The sequence below is a fragment of the Vulpes vulpes genome, chromosome 2, assembly GCF_048418805.1.
Source record: "Vulpes vulpes isolate BD-2025 chromosome 2, VulVul3, whole genome shotgun sequence".
NCBI classification, from domain to species: domain Eukaryota; kingdom Metazoa; phylum Chordata; class Mammalia; order Carnivora; family Canidae; genus Vulpes; species Vulpes vulpes.
This window is the reverse complement of record NC_132781.1, coordinates 48,665,966-48,688,282: the sequence shown is the minus strand read 5'-3', so window position 1 is coordinate 48,688,282 and position 22,317 is coordinate 48,665,966. Positions and strand designations below refer to the sequence as shown.

General features: G+C 56.1%; 2 protein-coding genes across 2 annotated transcripts; both read right to left on the bottom strand.

Annotated features, from left to right (window-relative positions):
• Positions 1–11,392: 11,392 nt before the first annotated feature.
• Positions 11,393–14,250, bottom strand: LCN10 (lipocalin 10). The gene is made up of 6 exons (XM_072744781.1): positions 14,140–14,250; positions 13,385–13,524; positions 12,983–13,053; positions 12,696–12,803; positions 11,792–11,890; positions 11,393–11,595 (listed from the first exon to the last, which is right to left on the bottom strand). Exons 1-6 carry the CDS (start codon positions 14,248–14,250, stop codon positions 11,393–11,395), a joined length of 732 nt encoding a protein of 243 aa, XP_072600882.1.
• Positions 14,251–15,213: 963 nt separating this feature from the next.
• On the bottom strand, positions 15,214–20,329 carry LCN6 (lipocalin 6). The gene is made up of 7 exons (XM_025982029.1): positions 20,240–20,329; positions 19,920–20,059; positions 16,662–16,732; positions 16,157–16,267; positions 15,923–16,024; positions 15,773–15,798; positions 15,214–15,294 (listed from the first exon to the last, which is right to left on the bottom strand). The coding sequence occupies exons 1-7, from the start codon at positions 20,327–20,329 to the stop codon at positions 15,214–15,216; spliced, it is 621 nt and encodes a 206-aa protein (XP_025837814.1).
• Between the last annotated feature and the right edge of the window lie 1,988 nt (positions 20,330–22,317).

Here is a 22,317-nt window from a genome sequence, read left to right as displayed (position 1 = left end):
GCAATGTGTGAGGGTTCCTATATCCCCAAATCCTCTCCAACACTAGCTATTTCTGCTTATTCAGTATAATCCCCTCGGCATCAAAAGGTATGTCATTGTGGTGTTGGCTGCATTTCCCCACTACCTAGTGATGATCATCTTCCCATGTGCTTACTGGACTAACTACGTTCTTGGGAGAAATGTCTAGTATTTTCAAGGAGGTTGTTTGTGTTCTTAATTTGTAGGAGATCTTTCTATATTCTAGATGCAAGACCCTTATCAGATTGAGGACTTGCAAATAGTTCCTACCACTCTTTGGGTTTCTTTACATTGTCCTTTGATTTATTAGGGACACCATTGCCAAATCCAAGATTTGCCCCTAAATGTTCTTAGTTGACTTCTGGAGTGTTAAGAGTTTTCACTCTTTTTATTATTATTATTATTATTATTATTATTCATGAGAGACAGACAGAGAGAGAGAGAGAGAGAGAGGCAGAACACAGGCAGAGGGAGAAGCAGCCTCCATGCAGGGAGGCCGACACAGGACTCTATCCTGGGTCTCCAGGATCACCCCCTGGGCCAAAGGCGGCACTACACCACTGAGCCACCCGGGCTGCCCAGTTTTCACTCTTAAAGTTAGTTCTTTGATCCTTTTGGAGTGAATTGTTTTATATGGTGTAAGACAGTGCACTGACTTTACTCTTTTGTATGTGGATATCTGGTTTCCCAACACCATTTGTTTGGGACCCTGTTTTTGTCTCAATGAAGGATCTTGGTATTCATGTTGGAAAACACCTGACCGTACATGTACCTATTCCCTGATTCTCACTGGTATTCTATTGACCCACAAGTGTTGGTCTTCTCTGCTCATATCTTGTGGATCATGTTTAATCTCCTATAGAGATTTTTAAACTCTTAGTATTTTTGCATATAAAATCATGTCATAGGGATCCCTGGGTGGCGCAGTGGTTTGGCGCCTGCCTTTGGCCCAGGGCGCGATCCTGGAGACCTGGGATCGAGTCCCGCGTCGGGCTCCTGGTGCATGGGGCCTGCTTCTCCCTCTGCCTGTGTCTCTGCCTCTCTCTCTCTCTCTCTCTCTGTGTGTGACTATCATGAATAAATAAAAATTAAAAAAAAAAAATAAAATAAAAAAATAAAATCATGTCATATATATATAAACACACTTTTCCTTCTTCATTTCCATTTGGGAGCTTTTAGTAATTCATCTTGTATAATTACTCTGAATAAATTCCATGAAAATATTGAAATGAAGTGGTAGAAATGGACATGCTTGACTTATTCCAGAGCTTAAGGAGAAAACTTTCAGTCTTTCACACTGAGAATGATATACATATGAGTTTTTTCATCACTAATCTTTATCCTACTTTTTAAAAGATTATTTATTTATTTATTTATTTATTTATTTATTTATTTATTTAAGACAGTGCCCACTTGTGTAGGGAGAGGTACAGATGGAGGGAATCTCCAAGCAGACTCCCCTCTGAGGGCAGAGCCCAATGGGGCCTCGATATCAACACCCATGAGATCATAACCTGAGCCCACACTGAGAATCAGATGCTCAATCTCCTGTGCCCCCCACGTGTTCATCCTTTATTGTATTTGTATCTTCTATTTCTACTTTCTTGACAGCACCTTTCATGAAGGTGTTTGGATTTTGTCAAAGCTTATCCTACATTAATTTATCCTGTTTCTTACTAATGTAGCCTAGGACACTAATTAGCTATGTGGAACAGCCTTTGCATTCCAGGCCTAAATCACACTAGGTCATGATGTAGAGTCCTGTCAATGTGCTGCTTGATTCTGTTTGCTAGAATCCTGTTGGGGATTTTTGCATCTCTCTTCATAATAGATTTTGGGCTGCCATTGTCCTTACTCGTAAGGTCCTTGTCAGTCTTTGGAATCAGGATGATGCTGGCATTCTAGGGTGACCTGGAATATTCCCTCCTCTTGTATTCTTTGCAGAATTTCAGAAGCATGGGTATTATGTCTTCTTCAAATATATGGGACACATCGCCATGGAAAGCATCAAGTTCTGGGCTTTACTTTGTTGGGAGGTTCTCAAGACTGCTTCAGTCTACGTACTTCTTAAAGGTCTACTCAGGTTTTCCATTTCTTCTGGAGTCAGTTTTGGTAGTTTGTGTGCTTCTTGAATTATCTGCTTCACCTCAGTGAGCCATGGAAAATGGAAACCCAAAAGCACCCATTCACCCATGGTGTCTGATCCATGCAAAATCAGCCCTTCAGTTCTGCCACCAGACCCCCAACACAGCACCCAAGACCCGAACGAGCCCTCACTCCAAGTCCTGTGGTCAGCTCAGATGCAGCCCTCACCTAGGCAGCAGGGACATTACCTGCCTCAACCATCTTCCCCAGCCTGATGCAGAGGAGTAGATCAATATGGGCTTGCCCCAGGGTCCCTCAATGGCCAGGAAAAGAAGATGGCTGTCCCATCCTTTCTCCAGGACAGACAGCCCTTCCTGGGACCTGGGTCCCCAATCCACACCCACAAGGGGCCAAGAAGACACAGTCTCTAGAAGCCTCTGAGCTAGATGCTGGCAGGGGGTGACCTACACAATCCAGAGTTTCCACTGACCTTTCCTTTCCTCAATTTCCAGAGTTGACCTCCCAGTTACCTCTGGAAACCGCAGGTACCAGCTAAGCTTCACGCAGCACCTCGTCCTCCTCAGCTTCCACCACACTCCTGGCAGCTTCAGGCTCACAGGAGCTCTGTGTCTCGGGATCTGCATCCATGGCTCCTCGCTGCAACTCTGCATGCAGCAGGTGGGTGATGATGCCTGAACCGTGTCAGCCCTACTGTGAAGATTGGCAAAAGGTACAAGAGTGTCCTGGTGAACTGGCAGGTGGGGAGTCCCTCTGGTAACCTCACTCAGGCCTCTCTGAGTACTGGCCTCACTGGAGCTGCTATCCTGACCAGAAACCATCGCTGGATCTTCCAGGCAGCATGTCCAGGGCTGGACAGAGGCAGAAGACCACATGGACACCACTCTGCACAGGAGGAAACTGAGGCAGCTGCCTCATCCCTGGCTGGGGCTTGATGATCCATGGTTGAGTGGGGGCAATAACATGCCCACCAAGCTCCCTCCACATCTAGGAGGAGTGGCTCTGGTAAGACTGTTCAGATTGTGTCCCCTGGGCCTCCAAACCTGCAATGACTCCCGACTCCTCACCCAACCTCCAGAAAGTCCAGCATGATCTGGTGCAGACACGCTCCCCAGTGGGCACCCCACTCCAGCCTCCCTAGGGCTTCCTCTCCCAGGAAGCCCACTAAGCCCTTGCCCCTCAGAGCCCCCTGCCCCACTGCTTGACCCCATGGCCCCCTCCAGGATAGCCTGACCTGCAAACCTGGGCTCAAGGGCACTTCCTCAGGCGTCTGGGCAAGCTCAGGCTTTAGGTCAGATTGCTCTGGGTTCACACCCCCAGCAGGACCATGTCACAGCCCTGTTGACCGGGAAGCTCCCGTGGTAGCTCTTGGAACCTCCGCTTCCTAGTTTGAAAATGGAGTCAGTGGGGCACCTGGGGCTCAGTGGTTAAGCATCTGCCTTTGGCTCAGGGCCCCAGGGTCCTGGGATCGGGTCGCACATCGGGCTCCCCACAGGGAGCCTGCTTCTCCCTCTGCCTGTGTCTCTGCCTCTGTGTGGGTCTCTCATGAATAAATAAAATCTTTACAAAAAAAGAAAGAAAGAGGGATCCCTGGGTGGCGCAGCGGTTTGGCGCCTGCCTTTGGCCCAGGGCGCGATCCTGGAGACCCGGGATCGAATCCCACATCGGGCTCCCGGTGCATGGAGCCTGCTTCTCCCTCCGCCTGTGTCTCTGCCTCTCTCTCTCTCTCTGTGACTATCATAAATAAATAAAAAAAATTAAAAAAAAATTAAAAAAAAAAAAAAGAAAGAAAGAAAGAAAGAAAGAAAGAAAGACTGGAGGGTATTATGCTGAGTGAAGTAAGTCAATCGGAGAAGGACAAACAGTGTATGTTCTCATTCATTTGGGGAATATAAATAATAGTGAAAGGGAATATAAAGGAAGGGAAAAGAAATGTTGGGAAATATCAGGAAGGGAGACAGAACATAAAGACTCCTAACTCAGGGAAACGAACTAGGGGTGGTGGAAGGGGAGGAGGGCGGGTGTTGGAGGGGAATGGGTGACGGGCACTGAGGTGGACACTTGACGGGATGAGCACTGGGTGTTTTTCTGTATGTTGGTAAATTGAACACCAATAAAAATTAATTTAAAAAAAAAAGAATGAGATAATTCAATATCAATTCTATTTTTTTATTAATGTAGTGTTGAAGACACTACATAAAAAATGAATGTAAATAAAAATGTTACCTTGAATAAAAGAAAGAAAGAAAGAAAGAAAGAAAGAAAGAAAGAAAGAAAGAAAGAAAAGAAAATGGAACCAGTGACTCGGACCTCAGGAAGGTGCTGGGGACTAAAGCAGGGAGATGAAGGTGTCTGAAGTATTGGACTGTGGGGCGCTTGGAGGCTGCCAGGAACAGGGGAAGGGATGTAGAGGAGGAAAAGGCAGCCTGACCTCTCCAGCCTGACCTGGAGAAGTCCCCGCCCAGACTGGAGGCCACCTCCACCCCCTTCGCCCCTGACCCATCCAGCAACCAGATGAACCCTGGAGTGGCACGTGGGGGCCAGGACGCCAGGTGGGGGGCATTTCCTGTCTCTCTGTCCCCAGGTCTCCATGTCCACTCAGGCCAGCGGCCCTGCCTGGCAGGACTGGAGGTGGCCCCGCCTAAAGGATGTGAGGGTCACCGAGCAGGCCAGGGAGACAGGGACACGCGGGACCAACCTTTCAGCGACCCCTTGGCGGTGCGCGTGCCCGCTGCGAGGTGAGGTCCCGTGCACGCGCTTTCTGCTGGTCCGTGTGCGCCTGCGCAGGATCCACCGGCCTCCTACCCCTCCTGCCGTTGGTCGGACAACAGCGCCCAACCAGAGTGCTCTGCGTCAAACCCTCCAAAAGGTGGGAGCTGCCTGGATACGCTGAGGCCGAGCCCGCTTAGGAAGTTCCTCCTCCAGCCCTTCCTGGGACAATGGGAACCTGAGGCCAGGGGAGGGGGGACTGGCCTGGGACCCACAGGTGAGCAGAGGCTGGAGGAGCAGGAGGGTCCTCTTCCTAGGCCAGGACTTCACCTTCCCCGGGGGTGGCGGGGGGTAGGGAGGATGGTCCTGTGGGAACCAGAGCCCCTAAGGTCCTGGAGAACCCTGTGCATCACTCCACGTGGGACCCTTCCCCTGGGGCATCCCCTCCCCCACCCCCTGGGCACAAACACAGGACCCTGTGCAAGGGCGCCCACACCCCCACATGAACTAGCCCCCCAGGTGGGGTCAGAGGAGGCCCCCTGGAGGTGACAAGGGGGAAAGATGGAAGAGTTTGGAGGCAGCTGGACTGTGGGGTGAGGGCACTGACTCCTGAGAACCTGCCTGGACCGTAGCATGGGGAGGGGAGACATGCCAGGCTGAGGGCCAATGGGGCCCCAGGGTGCCCAAAGGCCACACGGTTCCCCACCTTCTAGAGTCAGCCCCCTACCTACCCCATGCACTTGGCTGGAGATGCTCCCGTGAAACACCTGCTCTCATGCTGTATCCCGAGGTCCCAACGATGTGGTTTCAGGAAAGCCTCAGTGAGAGCCTTTCCTGCACCACAGACTTTGGGTCAGGGTGCACCCCAGACCCTCTGGCCATGTGCCTGGAGGGAATCAGAGATGTCAGTCTGGCCAGACATCACTGTGATCCGACGGAGCAGCCCCAGCTCCCTCCTCCTGTGCATGTCCACGTGTGTGTGTGTGTGTGTGTGTGTGTGTGTAAGGGAAGGTCCTGGGGTGGGCTCACCCCCAACAGGAGCAGGCTGACGAGAGGTCAGAGGCCTGAGAGGGGCTCATGTTTACTCCCAAGTCAAGGCAGGCTGGGTGGAAGGGGTGGGCTGGGTGGCATCCTTCTCCCCAGGGTTGGTCCCAAGCCTATAGGTGTATCTGGCTGCATCCCAGATGAGGGCTGTCCACACACCAGGCTGTGTCTCAGGTGGAAACAGCAGTGGGGGTGGGCAGCAGAGCAGTGACTATAGCCGGGCAGGGATGTGACATTGGGGGACCCGGGGCTGCTCCCCATCTTTGCAGAGCCCCATGGGAGAACCTGGGAGGAGGCTGGTCAACGGGACCATGATTCTCCTACTGCAGGTGTGGGGCAGGTGCACCATGACCCCAGGAAGGGCTGGAGCAAAGTCAGGGTGAGGGTGGGCATGAGGGGTCCCCAGAACTGGGCCTAGGGAGGGCCAGGGAGGGGCTCCTGCCCCCAGGTCATCCAGGAGACTGACTCCCTGGGGTTCCCCAAGGGCTTTGCCCCTCATGTGGCCATGACCTCAACCCAAGGAGTCTGGGCCACTCCCTCCATCCACCCCTACCCTCCCCACTCCGGTCCAGCCCCAGCCCTGACCAGGTACAAATCACTCTTCACATACGTGTAAGGATGATCCGAATCAATTGTTCACACACTGTTGCTCTTCAGGAGGCAACAGGAATATTTTACAGCTTCTCTGCTGTGAACTGTCCCTTCTGTGTCCACAGCTTGGCCCCATTGTGAAAATAAGTCAGCCCTGCACATGGATGAGGACAGAGGGTGTGGATAGTCAGTGCTGCCACCCTGGGAGCTGCCGGAGCCCGGGAAGTGACCTTTCCGGGGACATCTGTCCCTGTGCACCTCCCAATGAAGCCATCCTCCTGGGGTTCCTGCACCTGTTGCCGGAAAAGGTGAGCAGGACCCTTGACCCCACAGCAGCTCCCCACCCACCTCCTGGCCTGTGAGTCTCGGGATGGCACTTGCCCTCTGAGCCTTAGGTGTCTCGTGTGGACCCCGTGTGCCATGAGGGCTGAGCCCGCACGTGGAGTTGTGGTTGGGCCTTTGGGACAGGTCCCCACAGTGCTGACCCTGTAGCCGCCCATGGACAGGGGTGCCTGGAGAGGAAGTGGTTCCTCTCTGCCTTGGAGAAGTTCTCTGCCTCAAGGCCCCGGGTCCTGTGTCCTCCCCTGACCCACCCCTGGGGCCACCTGCTCACATATGGGCCTTACACCTCAATCCCCCTGTGGCACATGGGGACTGGACCGGGGGTGCTGCAGTCCCCGAGTCCAGTGTCAGAAGAGGAGACTCCATGTGCCCCAAAGGGAGTTAGGCAGCTGTCGGTGCAGGGATGGGGTGCCGAGGGGCCGTGAAGTGCAGGAACCAGTGGAAAGATGACTGTTGCTCTGGAGCTGGCCCAAGTGTCCACTGGAGGCCCTCTATCCGTAGCCTGCCCACCTCTAGCTCTACGGCAGGTGCCAGGGTGGACACGAGTCCTTAGCTGGTGCCAAGAGCAGGTGCTCACAGCGGCTCTGGCTTTGTAGGTGGAGGTGCACTCGCTCTGCTGCTGGTACAAGAACCTGCTGTAGCTCACCGGGTGGCAAGCGCTCCTGTGCCTGCTCCAGGTCTCCCTGTGGGGCTGAGGCAGATGCTGGCTGTAGGTGCAGCTGGCCTCCCAACCCCAGTGCACACTTGGCTCAGGCTCTGGAGCTCCTGAGGAAGGCGCTACGGCAGGAGATGGAAGCGCCTCTAGCTCTGGAGCAGGCTCTGGTTCCGTAGCTGCTTCTGCAGCTGCATCGGGCTCTGGGGGGTTTACCAGCCCTGGTACAGTGGCCTGGTCTCCATCTGGAGGTGGTGTTGAGGCAGCAAGAGGAGAGAACATCACCAACCTGGCCGCCTCTCCATGTGCCCTCTCTAGGAAAACCCCCTCAGCCTTCCCCGGCAGTGCTAGGGCTGGTCCTAGAATTGGCTCTCCATCTTGGAGATGGCTCTTACTCTGGCTCTTACTCTGGCAATGGTGCCAGAATGGGTGGGAGAACTGGTGGGGGAGATGGTTTTGGCTCTGCAGTTAAAGTCAGAGCTTCTTTTACCTTTGAGGGGCTCCGGGATAAGCTGGAGAGGCTGCATTCTCTGAGGTGAAATAGCGGTGTCTTTGAGCTAATTCCATAGCTGCCTCAAGCCCAGAGTTGGTGCAAGTTCTGGTGCTTTAGATTGTTCTAAATCATAGCTGACAACAGTGCTGGCTCCGCTCCACAGCTCATGCAAAGTCTGGTGCTGGAGATGCTCTAGCTCTCTCTCCTGTACTTGCTGACTGTGGGTGAGATACTGACCCGTAGGTCAGGCTGTAGCCCTGAGGGCAGGGAGGGGGTCTGGGGTGCACCTCTTCTTCCAGAGGCAGACACAGTGCTGCTGCGGGCACAGGTGGGTGGATGGATGAGCACAAGGAACAGAGAGAGGAAGGAGCTGAGGGTTTCCAAGGACTGGGCTGGGGAAGAAATGGGCAGGGAGGGCTTCTGGATCAGGGTATCCTTTGGGGACTGAGATATTCTGGAATAATGTTCTGTGATGTGGTGGCACAGCATTGTGAATGTACTTAATGCTCATGATTTCCTTAATTAAAAACACCAAATTTTATTTAAAACAAATAATATATACTGTATAAGATGTGAAAAAATGAAATAACTTTTAAATGTACCAGAGAGAAAACATAAAGGAGGACGGGATGAAACATTCTGTCCAGGCCTAGGGGTGGGGCTTTCTCTGCACAGTTTCAGGCTCTCCCCGCACAGGTGCCAGCTCTCCCTGCATGGGTGCCAGCTCTCCCTGCTGGCAGGTTCCAACTCTCCCTGCACAGGTGGCGGCTCTTCTTGTACAGGTGGCTGCGCAGACATAGACCATAGCTCAGAGGGGCCTGGGTCTGCTCTGGGGTCCAGGCAAAGCCTGCTCCTCCTGATTGTGTCCCAGCCCCACAGGAAGGTTGAAAAGAATGGAGTCACACCTTGTCCCTTGGGGACACACACTTCCAGGGGCCCCCAGTAGGTTTAAGTTCAGGTCTCGGGGCTTTGTCTGCGCCTATGTGCTGGGCAGTCCCCACCGTGGCTCCCAGCATTCCGAGTCCTCAGGGACATCCTTGTGGAATCCCATCCCCTCCAGGGTAGATGGTCTGGGGGACTGGGCTCTAATTGAGGGAATAGAGCCGGGTGATGGGATGTCATTTCCAGGCTGATTAAAGAATATCTGTGATGTCTCCTGGCTCCCTCTCTCCTGTGTTCATTCTTTGTCTCTGACTCTGAGTGTCTGTGTGTCAATGATCCAGTGCTCTGGAGAAGCGAGACCAGATAGTATGAGCTGCCCTGGGAGACCCCAAGTGCAAAAAACCTACAGAGGGTCCAGGCTAACAGACAGAAAAGTCTTGAGACCCCCACTGAAACCCAAATCTTGCCAATAGCAGGTGGGTGCTCTCAGAGACAGACCCTGCCCCAGTCGAACCTGAGTGGAGGCTGCAACCCCAGCCTCCTGGGGGCCCTGGAGGCAGAGGCTCCCAGCTAAGCTGAGCCGGGATTCTACTCGTGAGTACTGAGTTAGGCTCATGTGTTTGTGTGGACTCTGGAGGACTTGCGGCATGCCGCAGTAAGTTCTCGAGCTGTGCAAAAGGGCATCTAGGGTGTGGAGACCCTGTCCCTCAGGGGGCTGATAGCCAAGCTCTAATAAGAAAATCTCTAGAAAGGGGCTGTGGCCTCAGGAACTGTGGCTTCTGGCAGCTGGAAAGAAAGGGACTGGCATCCACAGAAAGCCCAATACTTCAAAGAGCAGTGTTGACAACAGCACTGAAGGAAACGTGCATGGTTCCGAAGGGCTTGCCCTGCACAGGCGTGTCCCCCAGTGCCTGCCCCGAAGCGCTAAAAGCCACCTGATTGGAAAGTCGGGGGAGGGGGGCCAAGGAAGGCAGAGCTTGAGAACAACAGACGGGGAGCCACTCAGGCTGCAAGCTTCGGGGAGCTCTCCTGTAGGAACCAGGCCCCCAGGCTTCCTCCGCCGGACCCCAGAGCCGCCATGGGGGTGACCGCCCTGCACTCCACACTGTGTGGTCTAGGGAAGCCTCTGTAGGTCACAGACCCCAGATGGCATCCTACTGCCCCCATTAGATGGTATGAGGGGCCCCGGGGTGGAGGTGCGTGAGGACCCCTGGCCTGAGCAGGGTGGTGCCCCCTGGGGGACCGGGCACAATGCTGTATACATGGGTTCAGGTCAGAGCTTGTCACAGCCAGGAGCCTGCGGTCTGTCCCACTAAGGACGCGCAGGACATCTCCCGGCCTCTTCAGGACTTCAGGTCTGGCTCTGCGACCTGCTCTGCTCAGCAGCTGAAGCAGAAATGCCCATGTGCCTGTGCCGAGCCCTGCAGGCCGCTGTGCCCTCAGCGCTGTTGTGTCACATGCGAGACGCGGCCGTCCTCAGGGACAGTGGGTGCAGGCAGTGGGCGGGGGCAGCAGAGCCCTCCGAACCAGTCACCTCCTCCCAACCCCAAAACGTCTGAGTGAGCTCTGCGAAGAACCACCCCGCTCCCCACAGTACCCCGCCAGCCCATGAGGCCAGGCTGACCCCAGATGGGAAAGCCAGATACGTTTCTGCTGGTTCCCAGCACAGGGATCCCGTGGGTGGTGGTGCCCTGGTGACAGCAATCTGATTCAATCCTGTTTCCTCTGTGGGTGGCCCTAACCGCGCCTGGTGACTCCCGATGCCCAGCTCCTGCCTCGTTCTGTCTTCTGGGCTCCAGCTCGCCCATGGGCTCCAGATCTATCCTCCAGCCTGTACCCGGTGCTCCCTCTCCTCACCTGAACCGCCCGTGGCCTGCCTTCCCTCCCCCACGCCTCACCCCTCTCTGTGGCCTTCCAAAACCAGTTGTTTCCTCTCTCAGGGAGGCCATGCTCCCGCAGCCCCACCAAACTTACTTCTCTGCCACTTCTTCACCCCTCCTTTGAGCGTCCCTTGCCCCAAGAAGCCCTCCCTGACCTCTCCTGCCCCTTCTGGAGTGAGTCAGACCAGCCCCTGTTTTGTTTGTCCAGACACGCTTCTCTGCAGTCTTGTGTGCAGGCAGCTGCATGCCTGTCCTGGAAGGCGTCAGCTCCCTGGAGCGGTGGCACCTATTTTGCTGACAGCCCTCTCCCCAGCAGCTGGCAATGTCAGGCCTGTCGCAGGCACTTATGAACGTTTGGCGAATAAGTGAATGACTTCCTGAGAAAGTGCAGGACGTCAGGGGCACGGGGACTGGCGGCGCAGGCTCACTACAGAGAAGGCACGTGGATGGAGGACACTGGACCAGCCGTGCTTTATTTCGCAGCCGGTAAGGTGGCAGCCTCTTTCCACCATGTAACTGGGAGCATGAGCACAGCTGTCCCCGCTCAGCACCTGCCCCCCATCCCTGTCTCTTGATGATCATAAAGGATCCCTTTGGGGCTGACTTCACCCCCTCAATGGCCTGGGGTCATCAAATGCGTGTGAAGAAGCTGGTGGATATGAGGACCTGCAGTCTTGGTCAGTGATCCCGAGGTCTAGAGGGCCCAGCAATGGCGCCCTGACGGAAAGGGTGAGTGGACAGCTTGATGGTGCTCAGGGCCGGATGGTGTGCGCACAGGAGGCTGCAGGAGGGAGACAGGTCCTGGGGGGCTGCTCTGTGGGGCCAGGCTGCCCATAGCAGGCCTTGGCTCTTCCTGGCATTGCAGGTGTGGGTCCAGGGCTCTGCAGAGGGCACAGCCGGGCAGCCACGGGGGCCAGACCAGGGGGAGTGCCTAGGGCAGGGACGGTGATGGGGGAGCTCCCCCGTGGGGCACACCTGTCACCCTCCCCCCTCTGCCCCGAGAGTCCACTCTCAGGGGATGTATGGGTGCCATGCGCGGTGTAGACCTGCACAGAAGGGCTCGTGGCCGCGTGTTACCGTCTTTTGGGAGGACAGTCACACCATTTGCAAGCTGCAGAATCTCACATATGTCTACGAATTTTTTCATGCTCGGGAAGCTGGACATGCTCTGCCTGCCTGCAGTTGGGGAATAGAATCCTGATGTCAGAAGTCATAGCTCTGAGCCACAGGCACTTGCAGTGCTCGCCCTCCCCCCGCCCCGCCCCGAGCTGGCAGGGCAGGGAAGCAAGGATGCTGCAGGGGAGGCAGCAGCGGGACCCATGGGGAGGTGTCCTCTTGCCCCCTCCCTGCTCACACGGCCCCTCCGCTGTGCTGCCTCGTCCCCCAACCCCTCCCTGGATAGACCCTCGTGGCTGCCCCTTGCCCTCCACCTCCTGTCCCTGCTCCCCGATCCTGCCTTCAGCCTGGGATGTGGAGGGGCTCTGTCTCCGTGCAGGTGACCAGTCCCACTCTTGGTCTCTCACCCCCTGGGCTCCTCCTCTGCACTGGCCTCCCCCACTTACCCCTGCTGTGGTCCTGCCTATGTGGTCTCCCCACAGGACCCTGCTCACTGCCACCACCACCCCACTTAAACCCCTGCCCAGCCCCGCCATCTGCGTGCACCGAAAGGGCCATGCCCCCGGCTGCTGGGAGTGACAGCGGGAGGTGTCAGGGCCTCGGGAGGTGTGTGGGGTCAGCGGGGTGCCCTGATGGGATTCGTGCGCTTGTAGGAAGAGGGAGAGACCAGGGCGCTCTCCCCGACTCCACACAGTGAGAGGGCAGCCATCTGTCCACCGATCAGGCTCACTGAGCTGTGAGAATCCATGTCCCTTGTGGGCGCTGCACGGCCTGTGGCACTGTGATGCAGAGCTCCCCTCCTGCCCCTCCCCTGAGCTGGTCGCTCCTCTGTCCCCCATGACCCCGATGTCACTGCTGGACTCACTGAAGAACAGCAGGGTCCTGGAGGCGTGGCCAGCTCGGCCCAGGCGCACGTAGACCACACCAGAGCTGTAGTCGGTAGACAGCACGTGGAAGCCCTCCACCCCCTTCACTGGCCAGGAGAGAAGCACAGGGCCGCCCCTCAGGCCTACACGAGGCCGACCCCCCCCCCCCAGGCCAAGGCTCCTGGGCCCCGTGAGCCCCCCGCCCACCTTCCAGGGGTCTGTGGCCATGAGGCTGTGGACGCTCCCACCCTGGTCACCTCTCCGTGCCCCAGGCTGTCATACGCACAGGTGTTCCTGAACATGGCCTTTTTCCTATCTTTCCGCAGAATTACCGTGTGTGCCTGGCACCCCTGTGACCTAGGGGGCAGGCAGGAGCCCTTTGTTGCCTCTTTTTGTGGAACGTTCCAGCTTGGAGCAGGGCCAGTCCCCCAGCTTAGGAAACCCTCCAAACACCCTCTGTCCACCAGGGGCCCCGTGTACTATGCTGGCCTCTCCCAAAATCAGGCCTTGAATTTTAGGGGCAGGACAGGGTTCAGGGCAGCAGGGACCGTCCCCATTAGATTTCCAGATGACCCTGGGTCTGCCCTGCCCCACACTCCCTCCCCCTGTTGGATGGGGAGATGGCCCAGGCTGTTTGTGTCCAGGGCTCTGTGAGGGCTGCGCCAAGCACCCTGTCCCGTCTGCTCACCGGCTGAAAGCCAGCACCACCTTCAGCTGGCCGGCTTTGTGGACCTTCACCAAGGATGCCCCAAGCTTCCTCCGCTCTCTGCCTGGCAAGAATCCCTGGTCATCAGAGGCGACAGCCAGAATGTACCAGAAGCCTGAAAACTGTGGAGAGCATGCTGGGGAAGCTGTCCCTTCCCAAGCCCCCAGCCAGGCCCCCAGGAACCCAGGGCACAGGGGCCCTGGCTGCTCACCCAGGCCTAGGCAGGCAGATGACACGCTGGCCAGGGCCCTGGGGGCTGGGCTGTGGACACTGTGTGCTCTAACTTTCTTCCAGCTCGGCCCTGCAGCGCTGTCCCCCTGACTTCTTGCCACAAACCCACAGTCCCTGGCACCCCCGCAGTCCACTCAGCCGGGTCCTCGGCCACCCTCACCAGAACCTTCCAGCCACTGGTGATCTTTTTATTCCAGAACAGGCTCTGCTCATTCTACCTCTTCCTACCTGGCATCTCCAGGTGCCCCCAGGCTGCATCTGCCTGGGGCCCTCCGCCCGACCCCTCCTGCAGGGCCATCAGCTCCCTGGGTGAGGCCAGGGTGACAGACCCACTGGGCTGGCCAAGGCCTGTGCCAGAAACTCCTGCCAGCCTCGAGGTACTGCCCACCATCCCAGGATAGCCTTTTGAAGATTGTCAGAGAGTGATCTTCCAGCTGCCACACATGCTGCATCCCAGCCCCGATGGCCATGGTGTCTGGCTTGGAGACGACGGGCACAAGGTTCACCTTGTTCCAGTTGAGGATGTGGGACTCCCTGGGCAGCTGCTCCTGTGGCTGGGAACCTGTTGCCAGCACAAGGACTGAGAGCAGCCCGGACAGCAGGCTCCTAGGCCCCATCTTCACCCGCCTTCCTCGGCCACTGGGGCACTGAGTATAAATCTCCCCACCCACCAACCCTGAGCCCGCCGTGGGTGTCCAGCCAACCCAGAGCCTTGCACCAGCCTGTGGTGAGCCAATTGGAGGGACAGGGGCTTTGGACCCGCTCCTGGCCCAGGTGCTCAGCCTGCCCAGTGCTGCCAAGGTCACCCCCCAGGGCCTCGGGGCACCATGAGAGACCCCTGGGCCTCCCATCCTAGCCCCTGGAAGAGAGGCCCATGGCCAGGGAGTGTCACTGTGAGTCACTTCACAGGGATCCTTTTCTTTTTTAAAAAAAAAGATTTTATTTATTCATGAGAGACACGGAGGCAGGGACACAGGCAGAGGGAGAAGCAGGCTCCATTCAGGGAGCCCGATGTGTGACTCGATCCCAGGACTCCAAGATCACGCCCTGGGCTGAAGGCAGATGCTAAACCACTGAGCCACCCAGGGATCCTCCACAGGGATCCTTGGATGTGAGGAGCAGGAGCATGTAAAGACAAGGCTCGGATGGCGCCAGCACCAACTAGGGCTGTCCTCCCCCTGACCTGAGCGGGTGCTGATTACAGGCTGCTGAGCATGCATGTGTGTGCGTGTGCACACGTGTGTGCATGCGTGCATGCGTGTGTATGCGTGTGTGCAAGCGCACATTCTAATGTATGTACACGCCCACCCCCTCCCCATGCACCGCACCTCTCCTATGGCCGGACTTCTGCCAGGACTTGAGGCAGGGCCCCACCAGACCACAGGAGGACCTAGGGCTCAGGTCTTCGGGAATCATGCCCCGTACCCTTGCTCCAAAGCCCCAGGCTGGGACAGTCGTGCTCTGTGCCCTGGACGCTAGGGCCCCCCAGCCAAGCTCCCTGGTGGGCACCATGCCCACTTCCATCAGCCTGCACCTGTCCAAACTCCACAGGGTGTGCTCTGACTCAGACCATCCTCCTGTCAGCCCAGGGACTGCAGCAACTTCCGTGAGGAGCAGCTGTCCCCAGCCCAGGCCCCACTCCTGAGTCCCCCAAAGGGACTCTGTTGAGGGACACAAGCACAGCACAGCCACCCTGCCTCAGAGCTGGCTCTGCACCACGTGTCCCGCCATCAGTGAGCCTACCCCACCCATCCTCCTCGGTCTGCACCGACTGGAGCCCCAAGAGGGCAGTGCCCCAGCTGACACTGCTGTCCACCCTTGGCACACAGGAGAGAGACATCTGCAGGGGTTTGTGGAGTCACTTTATTGGGAAATGCAGTGAGAGTCCCTGGCAGCAGTCCACCCCACACCCAACACCCAGGCGGCCGAGCAAGGAGGCCAGCGCCCAGCCAGCCTCACCAGAACGCATCGGGCACGGTCCTCCCAGGACTTCGAAGCACTCACTGAAAACCAAGAAGAGCACTGGGGGGCCCTAAATTCTCCCCAGAGGGGTGTCTGCCCCCACCCCAGTCCCCTTCAAGGCTGCAGAGCTTGGGGGGAGGGGGTGGGATCTGGGTGATGCTCAGAAAAGCGGCTTACCTGGAAGATCTTGTGCACACAGGTGACTAGGGGGCAAGAGAAGCCGTGAGGATGTTTGGGCCTCGCCTGGCACCCCCAGCACCCGGGACGGGGTCTGTCCACAGCCTCCCCTGATAGGATGCTGGCCCCTAACCATTGGGCGACACTCACAGTCCCGCTTCAGAGATGCCTGCTGCTGGGACAGGAAGCCCAGGCCCCAGCTCCACCTGGTGAAGAGGCCCATGGCCTCCTGGCTGGCCAGTTCCGTCCGGCCTGCAGGACAGAAGGGGAGCTCTTGCCACATGCGCCCCCATGCCCCAGCCACCCCTCCTGCCACCTGAGGCTCTGGAGACCCTCTCTGCCCTGAACCCTGGGGGATGTGGCTGCCCGTGGTCTCCGCCTTACTGTACAGCTCCACGGTGCTGAAGGCCTCGTCTTTGAACTCCAGCTGGGTGAACACGATGGCATAATCCCTGAAGTTGGTGCCCAGCACACGGTAGTCCAGAATGCCTAGGGCTGGGGAACACGTACCCCCGAGGGCAGCACCTGATCTCACCGGAGCACCATCCAGCAGAGCACTCCCGGGCATTGTCCCCTGGTCCCAGAGCCAGCTCACCGGGGCCTCAGGGACAGGTGGCCGGCGGGCGAGTGCCTCACCCCCCCTAGTCCTGTCCCACCTCAGAGGGAGGCCCGGGGTCCCAGCTGGGCATGCCAGGTTGAGGCCTCCATCCTCAATATCAGGCTCAAACCTCTGACCAAATGAGTCCTTTCACTTCCACGAGGAAGTCTGAGGGAGGGACTTGCCCGCTGCCCTTCCCATAGTACCCCTGCGGCAGAACCCATCAGGGACGGCCAAGGAGGCAAGCGCATCCCCACAGCCTGCGTGAGCCCATGGGCGCTGGCTCCTTACCGGGGTTCTCAAACACCCATCCCGAGTTCTGTCTGAGCAGTTCCACCACGTTCACGTCACACCTCTCCAGCCTGGGAAACACATCGCCCACACTCAGGACCAGGAGCCACAAGGGCACTGCCGCTGGGACCTGGAAGCCTTGTCTCACGAATCCAGCCTAGGCTGAGAGTGAGCACGACAGCCCTGCACAGTGCGAATTGCTCCCTTCCACCTCCCAGGAGGCCTCCCACACCGCGGCCACAGGAACCGCACAGAAGGGGGCCTCAGACAGACACAGGGTCGCCTGCAATTTGGAGCAGAGACGAGGCCTCCAAAGGGGCCAATGTTCCCCTCCAAAGGGGCCAATGTCCCCCTGAGCAGTCAGTCCATCAAGTGAACAAACGCAGCAGAGATGGTCCTCGCTCACCAAGATGAGCAGACGCCAAAGTTCCTGCAGCAAACACGGTGAGGGTAGCTGGGAATTCTACAAGGAGGAGAAGGGGCGAGAGCCTGCCAATCAACCGACACGGAGCCACATACAGTTGTGGCAGGTGAAACAAGGTTTTGGCAAATAAATAGACTAATCACAGGAATGAATACAAAGTCCAAAAATAGAGACCTCTGGATGGCGCAGGCTGTTAAGTGTCCGACTTGTAGTTTGGGCTCAGGAGAGGATCTGTGGTTGTGAGATGGGGCGTCAGGCTCCCTGCTTAGCGCAGTCGGCTGGAGACTCTCCCTCTGCCCCTTCCACTAGTGCGCTCTCCCTTTTTTTTTTTTTTCTCCCTCTCTTGAATAAATCTCTAAAAAAAAAAAAAAAGAAACACCTAGGGACGCCTGGGAGGCTCAGCGGTTGAACGGCTGCCTTCAGCTCAGAGCGTGACCCTGGGGTCCTGGGATCGAGTTCCCATCGGGGTCCCTGCAGGGAGCCTGCTTCTCCTTCTGCCTGTGTCTCTGCCTCTCTCTGTGTGTCTCTCATGAATAAATAAAATATTTTAAAAAGAAAGAAAATCCAAAAATAAAGCAAAAAGCCTGAGTCAGTGGAGGACAGACGGCAATTCGATACATGATATATGATAGCTGGGTAGTAATCTGAAAAAAATGAAGCTGGTCCTCCCTTCTTCCCAAACGCGGCAAGGATGCCAGTAGCCCAGGGCGTGGGAAGCAGTTTCCTACCTGACAGGATCACAAAAGCCAGGACCCTGTGTACATCTCTATGCAAAAATGAAAAGAAACCCTTCAGGTATATTAAAAACAAAAATAAGACAGACAAAAAAAAAAAGCAACATCCTCAATGTTATAAGAAAAATGACAAACTGGGAAATATATTAGCGACTATGTTCAGTTGGCACAGACAAGTGGTGAACCTAATACTTAAGGGTTCTTACAGACCAGTAGAAACACACCCAAGGGGAAAATATGCTGACAGGCCTGGCGTTGGAGGAAGCAGGAGAGGCATTTTGGCATGCATGGCAACCGTTGTCACTCCTGCTGTTGCAGGAGCACATGAAGCTGACCCAGCCATCTGCAGCCCGACACTTGACAAGGAGCAAAAGTGAGGGAATGTGGGGCGGGGGCACAGGCACAGGTCTGGGGACTGGTCACATGGGACGTGGAGCCACAGCAGCTCCTGCAGACCTATGCTTCTGGCAGACCCTGCAGGGGCAAAGGCACTAGGCCTGCCTCCCCCACTGTGTCTCCAGCTACAGAAAGTTGGGGAGCGCCAGGGTCTGTGCAACAGCAGCGCCATGGTGGAGGCCAACACAGCTGTGTAAGGAGCAGCGCGCCTTGCTGGGTGGGATCCCCCTGCAGGGTGCCCAGGAGGAGTGAAGGGAAAGTCTCAGACATAGACTAGCACACAGTCCACGGCAGCATCACTTACAAAACCATGCAACCATGTATCCTGTCCACATCCTGGAATGTAAGTCAGCCTTAAAGGAATCCCTGCAGCTGCCACAACTCGGATGGACCTGGGGTACACGGTGCCGAGGGAGGTGAGCCCAGCGCAGGGGGACCAGCCCTGAAGGACCCACTCTCAGGAGGCCCCCGAGGAGTCGGACCCACAGATGCAGGGAGGAGAGGGCTGGGGCCTGGGGAAGGGGAGGGACTGGAGGGGGGATGGGTGGGGGGATAGTGTTCAGTGGGGGCAGAGGCTCCGTCTGGGAAGGTGGACCATCCTGGGGTCCACAGAGGGGCCACTGCAGGGCAGTGTGAGTGTGCTGATGCCCCTGACCTGTGCCCTTAAAAGTGGTTGCCATGGCAATCTCCACACTGTTTATCTTACTATAAATTTTTTAAAAGTTTAATAAAATAGAATAAAATTTGAAATGTCTTCTTTTTTTAAAGATTTTATTTATTCGGGAGAGACAGAAGCAGAGACACAGATAGAGGAGAAGCAGGCTCCATGGAGGAAGCCCGATGCAGGACTCGATCCCGGGACTCCAGGATCACGCCCTGGGCCAAAGGCAGGCACCAAACCGCTGAGCCACCCAGGGGTCCCCCAAAATTTGAAATGTCTTAAAAGAGAGCAGAGCCTCTGTTCATGGCTACAGACCAATCCCAGCACCCATGATGCACAGCTCCATGACACGTGTGCTGGCACATGCCTGCCCATGTGTGAGGAGCCACTAGGCGTCACAAATGCATGTCACCTATGTGGAGGACCCCCCACCCTGTATGCCCCTGGGACCCTGATTTCTGAGCCATGCAAATGTACTTCCTGTCCTAAGACCAACAGACGAAATTCAACAACAAAACACAAGAGGCCCCCTTAGCAGGCGTCCCTCCTTAGAAAGACCTGGCAAGAAAAGTAGCTTCATCTTTCCTCCACCTTCCAAATCTTCCTTGTTTTTGTGTTGATAGAACCCTGTGTTTTCAGTGGCCTTGCACAGGGCTTGAGGCTCTCCAGATGCCCAGTTTCTGTGTTTGGAAGCCTGATTCTACCAGCCTTACTGGGACACAACCAGGCATGTGGGTTTGGGACCACCATCATGGCCCGTGTGACCGAGCTCACCCAACACAGTGGAGCTGCCATCATACCCCAGACCCTCTCTGTCCTTGTTCGTCCCATGGCCAGGCCTGGCCTAGGTGTACCCGGGGCACCCACCTCCTACGGGAATGGGAGGGAGGGCCCCCAGGGGCCCCAAAGAACCAGTGGCTCTTAAGTACCACGAACCAACGCGTGAGCCCTCTGTAAGCAGTAGCTGCAGAGGGGCTTGTCCCAGGAGGCCTCTCCCACTTAGCATGAGTCCCACCCAGACACAGGGCGCACACCTCACTCACCTGTGCCTGGAGGACAGCATTTTCAGGTTGTTTTCTGGAGTAAGGGTCACCACGACGCCCTCAATGTTCTTCGTGGCCTTCTCCAATGCAAAGCCCTTTTCACCTGAGGCCACAGCCAGAATATACCAGGACCCCAGAAGCTGGTGGAGGAGGGGCAGGTGGCGGCATCGTCCCTCCAGCCCTTCCAGGCATCCTCTCTCCATCTGGAAGCCCAGGGCCCCTTCCTCAGGCTAGCCCGTCCCCCCCATAGCCAGTGCGGGTCCAAGCCAGCACTGGGAGGGTAACCCAGAGGCCCTGTGGCTCCACAGAAGAGCTGTTACCTGCTTAGGGTCCAGCCTTCCCAACCACACTGCCCGGGTCCTAGGCAATGAGACCAAAGCCACAAAAGCAGTCAGCAGGACACCCCTCATCCTCCCAGAGATGTTCATACCAGCACACATGCCTCAGGGCCAGGGGTATGCATTCCCTCCAGCCCCTGAAAACCCATTTATACATCTTTGAATGGGTCACTGTGGGCGGCCACTAACCACCAGGACAGCATTCTGGCCTCTCTTCTTGCAAAGTGGGGAAATTACCCAAGGGCGGGTGGCATTATTATTCAGTGGTGGCCTCTGTGTCCTGCCCAGATGTGCCGGAGAATGGGGAGTGGGCCACTGGGAAATGTGTGCCAAGCTTGTTCTTGGTCAATGCTGCCATGCCAATCCCTGTTTCTGTCTGCTTCCTTCCATTGGAACCTTCTGAAATGAGCACCCTAATCCCAGTCATACCACCTCATCTCCTCCCCTAGGGAGTCAACACCCTCCCTTGCTTAGTCTGGGAAGGCCAGAGACCCTGGTCTTTAACCCTTGCTGGCTGTAGGCCAAGGCCAAGTCTGAGGGGAGGCACAGACAGTTCTTCCAGTAGTTGCAGTTTGGATCTCTTGCTTCAAACATTAAATTTTTTTTTAAAGAAGGAAAGAAAGAGGGATCCCTGGGTGGCGCAGCGGTTTGGCGCCTGCCTTTGGCCCAGGGCGCCATCCTGGAGACCCGGGATCGAATCCCACATCGGGCTCCCGGTGCATGGAGCCTGCTTCTCCCTCTGCCTGTGTCTCTGCCTCTCTCTCTCTCTCTGTGACTATCATAAATAAATAAAAATTTAAAAAAAAAAAAAAGAAGGAAAGAAAGAAAGAAACCAAAAAAAAAAAAAAAATTTAAAGCTCCTACTCCCTCCTGACTCACTCATTATTCTGCTCTGCTGGCCTTGGCCTCCTGCTCCCACACAGTCAACACCCAGCCCAGAATGTTCTGTTCCTTCCACTGGTCCACCCCCACTGGTCTGAACTTGCCCACTCTCTGGCCAGCCTTGGCCCTGCTGCCTCCCACCTCTGTACTCCATGACCCCAGCCAGGCCCCTCAGGAGCTGCACATCCCCCGGGGTCCCATGGAGCTCTGTATGGACCTGGGTCATCTGAGCCCCTTGATAGGATCTACCTGAGCCCCTGAAGCCCAAGAGGAGGTGGCTAGGAGGATCCTTTACTGGGAAATTGGAGGGACTGGTGGTGGAAATGTGTAGACCACATTTCCAGACCCCTTTGCCAGTTGGCTTCCAGGGGTTCTATCAACACAAAAACAAGGAATATTTGGAAGGTGGAGGAAATATGAAGCCATTTTTCTTGCCAGGTCTTTCTAAGGAGGGATGCCTGCTAAGCCACCATTCCAACCTCTGCTTGGGAGATGAGTTTAGGGGTGAAAAAAGTAAACCAGTCCTTGCACAAATGTACAGCCAAACTTTCCACTACCCCGGAGTGGCCTGGGAAGTCTCAGGTTTGTTTTTGGATTTTTTTTTTATAGATTTTATTTATTTATTCATGAGAGACACACAGAGAGAGAGGCAGAGACACAGGTAGAAAGAGAAGCAGGCTCCATGCAGGGAGCCGGATGCAGGACTTAATCCCGGGACTCCAGAATCACACCTTGGGCTGAAGGCAGGTGTTCAGCCACTGAGTCATCTAGGCATCCCAGTCTCAGGTCTTGAGCACAGATTAGGGTGGCCCCTGACTACCAGCTTCCCCGATGCCAAGCAGAAGATGAAATACAAGGACAAAAATATCATCCTACTCTTCAAATTAATCCTGTTGACCATGTTTTTGTCATGTACAGTTTCCTGACATGACATTCCAGGAGACTAAGATGAATGGAGAGAAACATAGCTGAAGAAAGAGATAATAGAAGCAGATCCATAAATGCTCCCTGCATTAGAATTGCAAGGTAGGCTCTCCTAGTCCGCTGGGGCTGATATCACAGGAAAACACACACTGGGTGGCTTATAAACAACAGACATTTATTTCTCACAGTTCTAGAGGCTGGAAGGTCCAGTCAGGGTGCTAGCAGGGTCAGCAGGGGCCTCTTGTGGATCACAG

What these genes read in the sequence shown, in the direction of transcription:
- LCN10 (XM_072744781.1), bottom strand. Translation starts at nt 14,250, where the DNA reads ATGGGGCCTAGGAGCCTGCTGTCCGGGCTGCTCTCAGTCCTTGTGCTG. An exon ending in CAGGACCCTGCTGTTCTTCA is followed by an intron (nt 11,891 to 12,695) that starts GTGAGTCCAGCA and finishes CCCCAACTGCAG; the next exon opens with GCAGGCAGAGCATGTCCAGC. An exon ending in GACTGTCCTCCCAAAAGACG is followed by an intron (nt 11,596 to 11,791) that starts GTAACACGCGGC and finishes TGCCCTCTGCAG; the next exon opens with AGCCCTGGACCCACACCTGC.
- LCN6 (XM_025982029.1), bottom strand. Translation starts at nt 20,329, where the DNA reads ATGAGGGGTGTCCTGCTGACTGCTTTTGTGGCTTTGGTCTCATTGCCT. An exon ending in ATGGGTGTTTGAGAACCCCG is followed by an intron (nt 16,268 to 16,661) that starts GTAAGGAGCCAG and finishes CGTGTTCCCCAG; the next exon opens with CCCTAGGCATTCTGGACTAC. An exon ending in CAGCACCGTGGAGCTGTACA is followed by an intron (nt 16,025 to 16,156) that starts GTAAGGCGGAGA and finishes TCTGTCCTGCAG; the next exon opens with GCCGGACGGAACTGGCCAGC.